General features: G+C 44.3%; 1 protein-coding gene across 1 annotated transcript; it reads right to left on the reverse strand.

Moving 5' to 3' along the window:
• Positions 1–556: 556 nt before the first annotated feature.
• LOC136487866 (uncharacterized) lies at positions 557–3,790 on the reverse strand. Its single transcript, XM_066484974.1, has 2 exons — positions 3,699–3,790; positions 557–1,133 (listed from the first exon to the last, which is right to left on the reverse strand). Exons 1-2 carry the CDS (start codon positions 3,788–3,790, stop codon positions 557–559), a joined length of 669 nt encoding a protein of 222 aa, XP_066341071.1.
• Between the last annotated feature and the right edge of the window lie 8,020 nt (positions 3,791–11,810).

An 11,810-nucleotide genomic window follows, 5' to 3' on the forward strand; every position in this document is an offset into this window, starting at 1 on the left:
TGATAGCATTTAAGGGACCAGGTAGTAGTTTACGATCAAAGCTATGCATGACATTTAGAGGTGGGGCGATCACCCTCTTTTGTTAATGGAAGGTACGATAGAGGGACGACAGCGGTTCACCAGTACTGCAGCAAAATGTGAGGCGGTGGAGGCACAAGGGCGAGTGGCAACATATGGGCAAGGGTGAGGTGGCACATGTTTACCATGCATTAATTATCTATTCTCGTGATAGGTTGAGTTTGCGGATATGGCACGAATGCTATCCCCATTTTTAAATATGTGATATTTATTGTCTCCAAATGAAATGGCAAGACATTTGTTCGTTGTATTGAAAAGGAGGAGGACCAACAAAATACAATGAAGAAACTTAAAAAAAAAACAAGTATATGACGTTTAGGATAAGCTAATTAGTTCATTTAGACGACTGATTAGCATTTCCTAAATATCATCTACATAGAAAAACGGTGGAGCTGTACTACAAGCATTATATGTATCACCGTTGGCCGCCACCTCTATTATAACTTGCAAGCTACTAGTAAGAGAACTATAAACCAGTTCAGACTTCTAGATGCTGACAGATAGTAGGCTCGTTGACGAGCTGGAGCAGGAACTGGTGGTCAATCGTCCAACCATCCGCGGCAGAGATGTGGACCGGCGACCGGATGGGTCCAGCAAAGTTCTCAATCGTCGGGAACGACGACGGCGACGACGCACCCAGTGCCGGGACCCACTCATTGTCATGGACGGCGGCGAGCAGTCCGTGGCAGCTGTCGTCGTCGACGTAACAATAATACTCGCTGCTAGCGATACTGCTACTACTGTTCAAGGTGTTGTCGGAGGTCGCCGGAGATTCAGTCGCGGCTGTGGTGGTAGAACAAGACGCAACAGCAGCAGCTGATGATGCTGTAGGAATCGTAATATTATTGCTGGTGCAGCTGGCAGGGACGACTACGGCGGTGGTCTCGAGGATGACCGGCGCCTCCGCAGAGTCGTTGGCCGTGCAGGTGTGCTCCCCCACGCGCACCACCGTGTACTTGGGCGCAGCAGGGGCGGCTCCGCCGTCGTCGGCGTCGTCGTTGCGCTGCACCGTCCATTTGGCGGCGCAGCCTTGCCGTGTGCACCTGTAGTAACTCCTGCACGTAAACGTATACATACGTCAGTATAGTGCGGTTGAATTTTGCAAGGTTCGTTCACTGTGCCGATTTACCGATCCATCGGTATCGGCATACAGTTTGAATCACGACAAGGGCCCACCCAACGTGTATCACGACACGATAGTCATTGTTTGACTGGTTGCAGCGTTGCCAGCAAGTAGCGAGGGGGTCCCAAATGGACTGTATGCAACGGGTTTTTTCCACTGCAGCTACAGCAGCTAGTGTGTCACTGTGTCCATATACTACTGGTGCACCTGATGAATCACTAGCTAGTACAAAAAAAAACGTTTTTATTGATGGTTTTTTTAATCTTTACTGATGATTGGCGGATATTTGAACCGTCGGTGTATAAGACAAAGGCCAGTGAAAACAAAAAATTTACACTACTGTCAGTTTAAAAACCCGCAAGTACAAACATATCTTACTGACAGTAGTCTTATACCAACCATCAGTGTAAATATAGATATATACTAGCGGGTCAATTACATCAACCGCCAGGGGCGGTTCTAGAACTAGGAAGCATGGATGTCGCTAGCATTGCTATAATGGTTATTAAGTGTGCCATTGTTTACTAGCATTGCTATAATGGTTATGTGTGCCATTGTTTCGTTCTTACATTAATTTTTTGTTGAGTTTGTGAAAGTCATATTGTTGTCAAGTGATTAGCAATAGTAACACCGTGAATCCGCTCCTGTCAACCGCCTCTACAAATTGCTTTACAGAAACCAAAAAATACAGATGCCCATAGTGTCGCACTACTGCAACCGCACGTGTCCTCCGATCCATGCTCGCTGGTGGTTCAACCATCGGCGAGCATGGAGGCCACATGCGGCGATGGCACAACACCGGCTAGCACCTGCCAACTCATGTCTGACAAAAGAAGAGCCACACCACAAGTAAAATGAGGAAATCAGAACACATTGACAAAATCAAGAGACGTGCGCGTGTGATGTCAAAGAACACAAGCACGGGCATGAACATGAATTCGAACACAAAGTGGTCACGCTGCGTCACCTGCGCTTGGTCATGCCGCCAGCGGGTGGCCGCCGCGCCCGCCCGTGCCCGCACTGTCATCCCATGCATGAGAGAAGGGAGAGAGCAAGAGGATGGGGAAGAGATAATAATTAATAAGGTTGGCATTTGAGGAAGAGGGGCGTGGGGATCCAAGAGGAACATGGGGTAGGTATTTCATTTTGAAAGAAGAGGCAGTCGGAGTTAATTTTTCGTGCACCGACTACACTAGCGGATGACATATAACTCACCGCCAGTGAAACTTTTATTTTTTTACGACCGTGCCTTGGCACATATTTCATTAAACGGCAGTCTTGGCCGTGGAACTTTTATCTCTACAGGCGTAGTTAGTCAATCGTCTTTAGAAATATATCTTCACTGGCAGTTCTAGACTATGGACCAACAAATTGTTTGTCCTGGCGCCTGTACCTACAGGCCACCGGTGAAAAAAAAACAAAGCGTCAATCATTAGTGTTTGTTTATTTAATCGATCCTACGAATTACCTGGGGTACATGGCACCTTCGATCAGCTTCTGCCCGTACTTCCTCCATTGGTACCCATCGAATAAATCGGGCGCTGACGTCACAACCATCGACGTGCCGCTCTGTTCCTTCTTCCTTCTGCAGCAGCAGCAGCGTCCATCAGTCGTCGATCAAAATCGAAGCACCAGCGACAGATCCTGATCAGCCTGTACGTGCGTACCTTCTTTTGCAGTAATGACGGCGAGGCCGCGCAGCGCCGGCGGTGGCAGGGTCCCCGTACGTGGTGTTCGACGTTGGTCACCTCGTCGTCCCGGCCTCTCTTGCTGCTCCGCCGCCCCCGCTGCCAGCGGCGTCTCCCGCCGCATGTTCGTCGGCCATACTCGATGGCGCCGCCGCTGGAGGCCGGTGGGGGTGGTCCAGGTCCAGCAGCGCCCGCCAGCGGACTGGTACAGAACAAAGCTTTACTCCCGGTGGGGAACCCCCTCTAGTCCCGGTTCCCCACCGGGAGCAAGCATCCGGGACTAAAGGAGGGTCCTTTAGTCCCGGGTCAGGAACCGGGACTAAAGGGGCACCAACCGGACCAACCGGGACTAAAGGTCCTCCCAGCTTTAAAAAAATAATGTCTCACACCGCTGCGTCCCGTGAGATTCGAACCCAAGACCTCATGCATTGCCTCGCGCGTAGCTTACCACCCCACCTACACAACACATCTAACAAAGAATGGGATGCTTCCCTTTTGAACTAACCCATTACCAACCGGGACTAAAGGTTACCAACCGGGACTAAAGGTTGGGGACTTTTAGTCCCGGTTGGGGGCTCCAACCGGGAGTAAAGGTCCACCTTTAGTCCCGGTTGGTGTCTCCAACCGGGACTAAAGGTCCCCTGCCACTGTGCCGAGCGCAGTAGCCGTTGGGCAGGGACCTTTAGTTCCGGTTGGAGACACCAACCGGGACTAAAGGTCTCTCTAGTCCCGGGCGCAAAAAATGCCAGGACTAGAGCCCATTTTAACCTCGGATGAAAGGTCTGTTCTCTACTAGTCCAACGGCGAACTCCAGCTTATTAGCAGGCGGAGACGACGGCATGGTGAGCAGCTCACGGAGCTGCGCCAGGAGCTCACCCTGCCGCCCGAGCAGCAGCGTCATCGCCGCCGCGCTAGCTAGCTGATCTCGGGCGAGTTTGTGTCTAATTAACCCTGGCGAGTGACCGTGGCTAGCTATTAGGGCTAGCTGCCTGCTTGCTAGAAGCTAGCTTGATGCATGCCAGGTCAGAGGTCACGACGTCAGGTAGGGTGACCGTGAGAATAGATACCGGCACTAGTCTCAGCTCACTTTGTTTATAAAGAAAAGCTAGTAGACCTAGTACGTACCATGCAGCTAAAGTGCTGCTGCAGGCTCTACTGCTCTATGACAATCGGCAAAAAATCTAAGCTTGACACATTGGCACCTCCTGGAAGCTTGGACATCGCGCATCATGTGTGGCTCCCACACGGTCACGTGGCGTTTTCACGGGTATGGGATACTCTAGTTTGTCAAGAACAACCATATATACTCATGATGACTCGAAGTCGTCATTCTAGAAACTGTGCAACAATAAACCTGCTCCAACTTCATTAGTTTAGTTCTAACTACTAAGAAAAACTTCATTAATTTATGTTGTAACAAGGGGATTCTATGTGAAATAATATACGTGCGTGCTGGTTTCGTTTTACTTTGTTTAAATTTGTCTAATAAATGTGTACTCCCTCTGTCCCTAGAGGACGTCCTATATAGTGATCGTCACGGAGACCAACGTGCACTCAAAAAAAACCGTGGTACCCCTAGGGGAATCTTGCACATGTAGCTTGGGAACAGCACTCGGCTCGGAGCCTCCTCATATAGTGGACGGCAGGAGCTGATGGGTGGACAGGTGCCGTACTTTGGTACAGGAGCTAGAAGCTAAAACGTCTTCCTTTGTGATACTTTTTTTTTAATGTATTATGAGATGGAGGGAGTATATAATATATATTTAAAAGTGAAAGAGTGGAGGGTATTGGTGCATGGACTGGTGGTGATCCGTGAGCTGAGTGTCCTGTCTCCCAGTCAGTACGACCTTGACGTACACATGTGCGCTAGCTGGTCCTGAATTACGTGCATACAAGTGACGTCATCACCATGACGCGCGCGCTCTCTTGAGCTGGGTCGTCGATGGGACCCATGTAGGGATGAAAACGGATCGGATACGGACGGATATCACCGATATTACATTTGTTTTCATATTTCTGTCCGGATTCAGATTCGAATACGGATAGTGTCAACTATGTCGGATAGGATACGATTGGATATCGACATCATAAATATGCGATTTGAGTATTCGGATATGGATACGGTATCGGATGTTGGATATCCGGACTCGGATACGGACAGATCTCAACCCTTCTAAACGGATTCGGTTTCGAATACGGTCAGAAAATATCCGTACCGTTTTCATCCCTAGACCCATGCAATGCATGCAGGATTGCAGGAAGGAAGAAGGAAAGAAGCAGACGAGCATGCAGGAAGCAAGGAAGAAGGAAAGAAGCAGACGCCTACAGCAATAAATCAAGCCACAGTAAAGAAAAGGAACTTCCTTCAAGAAAAAAAAACAGAGAGAAAACAACAAGTCGATGGGAGGTCGAATTATGAATGGATTTGTAAGCCGATACGCCTGCACGGCAGTGGCAGAGGATGGATGATACAAATTAAGGTGTAGCATAACTATATCACTAGAGCTCCATGACTTGATTTATGGTGGAGACATAGGAAAAACGGACTTGCTAGTGCCCAGACGACCGATCTGGGGCGCTAGCGTCGGAGGCTACCCCCACTCAGCGAGTGAACGAGCACCCCCAGCGCGTCGGGCTTGCGAGCGAGCGCCCCAGCAGTGCGCCCGCGCCGCTAGCCGCTTCCCACACACATTCCATGGCAACACCCGATCTACTTTTGAAATATCCAGATACAACAGTTGCAACATACAAAAGAAGGCTGATGAAACACTTAAAACATGCGTTTGAAACACTTGCAAAAACACCTGAAAAACACTTAAAAACCATTGCAAACATGTGCAACATCCAGATAAAACACTTGCAACAGACGTACGAAACACCTGAAACACTTGAAACATACGCTATGCATGTATATGCAACATCTATATGAAAACACTTGCAACATATGTCTGATACGGATGGAACATTTGGAACATACACTTGAAACATACGTGCATAGCCATTGAAACATGTGCAACATCCTGATCTACTTTTGAAATATCCCGATCTATTTTTGCAACACCGATACGAAACACTTGCAACATAGGCGCTGAATAATGTCCTACCTAGCCATATTGAGTCCTCTGCCACTGTGCACGCGCTTGGCAAGCAAGGCTATGGAAGTTGGAACCTCCTCTCCTCCAATGCAAGCTAGTAGAAGTTATAATTTAGAAATCGTGCAAGAAACCTGCTCTACTTTAATAATTGACTTTATTTGTAAGGGGAGTTTTGTGTGAAAACAAAATGCATTCATGGCCAATTCCTTGTACTATGGGAATCTATCTTATTTCTCTACTACATGTCCTTTTAGAAATTCAAACGGTGGTGGACCTCCTCGTGAGTTCCGAGGATTTTCCTATCTATCTCCCATAGGCCGATGTCATGAGCTAGCTGTACGTTTATTGACATATACTCCTCTCTTTCTAAATTATAAGTCATTTTGCTTTTTCTAGGTACATAGGTTTTTTTGCTGCGTACCTAGATAAACGCTATTTTAGATATATAGAAACGTTATGTTACATGTGGTGTCCTCAGTTACGTGGATGCTAGTGACGCCAGCACCATGACGTACTACACTTGGTTGGCTAGCTGCTGTGCAAATTAAAGCGTGTGTGCACGACCTTATCGTTATTGACATCACGCATGCAGTCAGTCACAGCTGGATGTAATAATAAGCTAGGTTTTTGTTGCAACGCACACAATTTAGCGTGCATGTATAGTAGTGTCACTACCGCAATAACGTGCGTGTCAATAACCTTGTACAGTAGATGGTAGAGTGATGATGTTCACATGGAAAATATGTGTGCGAATATACATACACTTGACATTGATCTAGATGCATGTGATAAAGATATTTGCTTTCTGCATGTTCTCGCAACTTTACAACAATCGTGTTGCACGAACAATTTCGGTATATATATCCACAATTAATTTAATTATACATGTTTATGATCAGTACGACATAATAGTATGCTAATGGTGAGTGGTATTTTCCTCAAAAAAAAAAAGGGGAGTGGTATTATTATGCAGCTCGATCTACATAGGAATCCATTTAATTATATACTACGTCAATCAACTAAACAAAGAGAGAACACTATTGGTAGGAGGAGTATCCACTAGCTGAGAAATTCCTTATTATTTGACCCTTAAAAATCGTGCTCTTCCCAATTTAGCACCCATACTTCAAATCTTCCTTATCTGGCATCTCTTGAAATTTATGTTCCTTATGAACTAACACTACCGTGAGTTTGGCATGTAACGGCGTTAAGTTCCATTTTAAAAAGATAGTTTTGCCCCTTCAAGTGTTCCAGCTTTTTATTTTTGGTTAATATTTTTTTGGGTACTTGAACTACAAGCATGTTTTGTTTTTTTGTGATTTTTTGGGGTGCATGTTTGGATGGTGGACTGGGAAACTTGCATGGGCCAGGCAGATCACCCAGGCCGTTGATTTCCAACGCCTTGGGCTGGATGTTGTACCTGCCTGGGTGAGCCTTCCCAGGCCAGGTCACAATCCAAATAGCCCCTTAAAGCTAGTGCTCCATTTTTTTTTTTTTGCTTCTTTTTTCATTACTACCATGGTTGTTCTCAACGTGTTAATTGAAACTATCTTACATTTGATCAAATTAACATATATATACCAAATCCAGAGAAGTAAATTATGACAATATATTTATATTGTCATATAATATTTACCACTGCTATATATCGTTCTTTCATTATTATAAATAAACTTGGCCAACCTTGACTACCGTTTGTTTGCCTTATGGGGATGCGTCCGTACAGCCAAGGAGACTCAATAATGGTGGGCAAAGGATCGGAACAAATACTACCCCAGCTCAGTTTTTTTCCTGACGGTCTCTTCCGTCAGGAAAAGTACCAAAAACCGTCAGGAAAGGTCATCTGTGACGGTTACCGTCAGGGATAAGCCGTCAGCGGAAAAACGTCATGGAAAGTCGAGTTTCCCTGACGGAAAACCGTCACTCACTATTCACTGACGGCAGAAACTGTCAGGAAAGATATACAGCGTCGGTTTTCAGCCTGACGTCAGGGAAGATTTCCTCTGACAGCCGAGAAACGTCAGGGATACTTTTAGCTTTTCCCGTCGGTCAGAGAACTGTCAGCGAAATTTCAAACTTTCCCTGTCAGTGCAGCACCGTCAGGGATGAAATAACTTTCCCGTCGGTTCGCTAACTGTCAGCCATGAAATAAACTTTCCCGTCAGTGTCCAACCATCAGGGAAAATATTTCCAGTCATTTAGCTGGCAAAATCACTGATTATTTAGCCATTATTATTCTACTGTTCACAGCAACTAATCGGCCACTAAAAAATAATATTACAGCAACTGATGTAACCATTCATCCACGCTTAAGTAATAAATATTACATTCAATAATCTTAGAACATCATTCAAGTTGTTCATGAATACAAAGCTTTATAATAATTAGTGCCTCCTAGTCATCCTTCAAGTTAGGGACCTAAAAGGGAAAGCACAAGTTAAAAGTGCTAACTTACAATTAGATGCTATCCTCCCAACACAACTAGTAGCTAGCTGCTATCTCATGACAGTATGCAGCCACTTCTGCACAAGATAGCCAAAAGAAATCGACATTCCTTGACCCAGGAAGTCTACAGGTAGCAATCTGCTTTTTGATGGCAGTATGCACCCACATTTGCACAAGCACACGCAGTGAATAGGCAACATGCCGCTGCTACTCGACAACTAGCATGCATGCCTTGAAGCGTGATGGAATCCGCATATTTTGCTTCACAGCCTAGATATGCAGCAGCTCATGCACAACCAAGATACCTCCCTTGCACAAAATACCCAGCATGACACATGCATGGCCCTCAAACTTTGTTGCCATCAGCTATATTTGATAAACAAAAGACTACAGCTTCACAAAATACTTCCTGCCATCGCACAACTCAATGGCCATCACTGTTGTCCATGTCCAGGTTGGCTGAAGCACAAGATGATCCATCTATAGTCCCTCCCTAGAAAAAAAATAAATATATAGGATCATTCCAGGAGGCAAGCATAAATAAATAAAACAGCCTACTGCTGACGCCAATCCTTACAGGAAGCAAGCATGCATCTATTTACAACCACTTAAACACTTTGAACAAATAAAAGGCAGCAACTGCATAGTTTCATTCACTAGACAAATAAACTAGGACTTACTAGCAGCAACACACATGCCAACAACCAACAAGAAAAAATAGCCACTTGTTCTACAGAATCTTTTCACATGCAGATGAAGATAATGAGAGCTAGTGGTATCTCTATTTTAAGCACATGCACAAGTATTTTAAGCACATGCACAAGCAAGATACATATTGGTACAGCAAGATAATTTTGAGCACAAGCAGCTGCAGGTGAAGAAATTGTTAATCTTACCATGTCATTTTCTTCTACCTAAAGCAGGTCTGGTGGTATCTCTATTTGTACTTTGTTAAGAATGAGCTGCAGGTTAAGATACATAATTATACATAATTAGTATTTATGAACCTTGAACTGTAGACAGATAGTGCACCAAAACAGAATTATACCTCAAGTACACGACCATTACGCTTCACATCTCGAGTCAATGCAGCATTCTGTTGAACCAAGGCATTGTTTTGATCAGTTAAGCGACCAACGTTGGCAACTGATTCCTCATATCTTGCCAACAAGGTTTGAAAAGCCCTTGAGGTTGCTGGCCTTGTTCCACTTGCCTTGGCAGCATCAATTATTGTAACCATGTTGACAGCACCATTTCCTATTGCAAGGCGACCATGCGGCAAGCCACCACCAATATCATATGCAATTTGACCATCAAAAGGTTGCTCTTGCCAGTTCTCTGGATACTTTTCTTGCAATGCTTCATTATAGTCATCCTACAAATAACAGAAATTATTAGTCAGAAACTACATAGGGAAAAGCATGAAACTAGATAGAAGGTGCTTCTACATACAACAAGTTTCTTTACTCGTTCTAGAATTAGGCCAGCATTCCCATTGGCATCACAATTCTTAAGGCCAGCTTTCATGCAGGAAAACGCATTTATTATAGTACCCTTCCCAGGTCCATGCTTAGCTTCCTTCAAGGCATAAAAGAAGTGACCAATGTTAATGCATATGAAAATGTCAAAGTTATTCAGAAATGGATGGTGATTAAGGAGATTACCAGATATTGTTGAGTCTCAACTAGTGGCCTAGAACCACCCCTGTTTTGAGCACCATCAGGATTTTTTTTACGAGATTCTTGCCCAAGACTCCTTTTCTTCAAGTATTCAGCAGAGCACCAATACGTACAAAGGGACTCCCAGGCTTCTACAGTGAACCAGTCAGGCTTGCATTGCATGTACTCTTCAAAAGTTAGTAGTTTGGCACTAGCAAATGCATCAGACTTCGGGCTCTTTATGATTTCGCGATAGTAGTACTTGACAGCATCTGGACGAGCTTGGTACATCATATTCTTGCATTGGGTGCGTGCATATTTAATTCTCAAATACACAGTCTGCTTCATCTTCAAGATCTTCAGGAACTGAATATATGCTCTGGAAAAGAAACAATAATCAAGCATTACTATAAATAGTGTTGAACACCACTTGAAACTGCTTAGACATGCCTACAGTTGAAAGAAATACAATGACAGATCTTATATGCTCACCTAGAACCCTTGTTTCACATGATTAGCTGGGGTCTGTGCATCCTCCTCCCTTATAATGTGCGAATAGTGTTCCCACTTGCTTGCATGATACTTGAATGGACGACCATCTCTAGTTGTCCCTTCAATGATCGGAGGATATTCTTTCTTTAAAAGCACTCCAAGGATTGGGCCTTTCTTCATCTTATCATCAATTGAGTAATTAGCATAGCGGAATTGGCTGCTCAATAAGAAAAATGAAGTACACCATAAAAGGATTAGCAAGTTCTAACACTAGCATTGTCCACACTAAGAGAAAAAAAACTTAGCATGCACATACTTGTCACCCTCAGGTATTATTTCTACTCGACCACAGCAAGGCTTATGTGGTCTATTGCGGCCCCTTATCCTCTTTCCTACAGGGGGCTGACTCTCGACGTCATGTGAGACATCACTTGATCTTGGTCGCCTATCCGTCCGATGATTGAAGGACTGCATCTCCTGCCACATAACATGTTGCAACATAATGTTAGTAGCAGATTTTTAAATGCAACAGTACAAGAGTAGAAAAAAGACTACATACAAAAGTTAAATATAACAATACAACAGTAGAAAAAAAGACTGCATACATAAAAGTGAGTCTAGATTAGGATGCATAGCAGCACACAAAAGATACACACCACTGAGTTCAGATTAGGATACATAGCAGCACACAAAAGATACATAGGACTGAGTCCATATTAGGATAGAACTATGACTTCAACATTAGTACAATAATTTCAGAAATAAAAACACGAAGCATTTTTTAGAAATCCTCGTCCTCATAACAATCTTCATCAGAGCATTCAACATCATCTTCGTTGTCTTCTTCATCAGATTCTAATATCTCTTCCTGTTCTAGAGCATCAGTTTGCTTCTCTAGCTCTTCCAATTCTTTTGGATCAGTTATTTCATCTGCTGATGAGGCAACTATTTCAATGTCACCTAGATCGATCACAAATGTGCCCTCCAGTCCATCCTCTTGAAAAAATGAGATGTCATGTGATGGTTCTTCGGTTTCAATGGAATCATTGTTGATTTCAATTGGTGGCAAACGATCTCATGGTGCTACATGGACACTACCCACCATTCCTTCAAATTAGGTTTATCACAAGCATATGGCAGATAATAAACCTGTGTAACTTGACTCGCTAACACAAATGGTTCAAAATTTCAAAGCCTTGAGCTATGCTTCACTTCCACCAAACCAAGATTT

This window comes from Miscanthus floridulus, chromosome 10 (genome assembly GCF_019320115.1).
Source record: "Miscanthus floridulus cultivar M001 chromosome 10, ASM1932011v1, whole genome shotgun sequence".
Classification (NCBI taxonomy): Eukaryota; Viridiplantae; Streptophyta; class Magnoliopsida; order Poales; family Poaceae; genus Miscanthus; species Miscanthus floridulus.

Excerpts from the sequence above, each read along its gene's own strand:
- LOC136487866 (XM_066484974.1), bottom strand. The coding sequence starts at position 3,790 with ATGACGCTGCTGCTCGGGCGGCAGGGTGAGCTCCTGGCGCAGCTCCGT. Across the intron at positions 1,134-3,698 it reads CCGCCTGCTAATAAGCTGGA|GAGTTACTACAGGTGCACAC; the intron begins GTTCGCCGTTGG and ends GTTTACGTGCAG.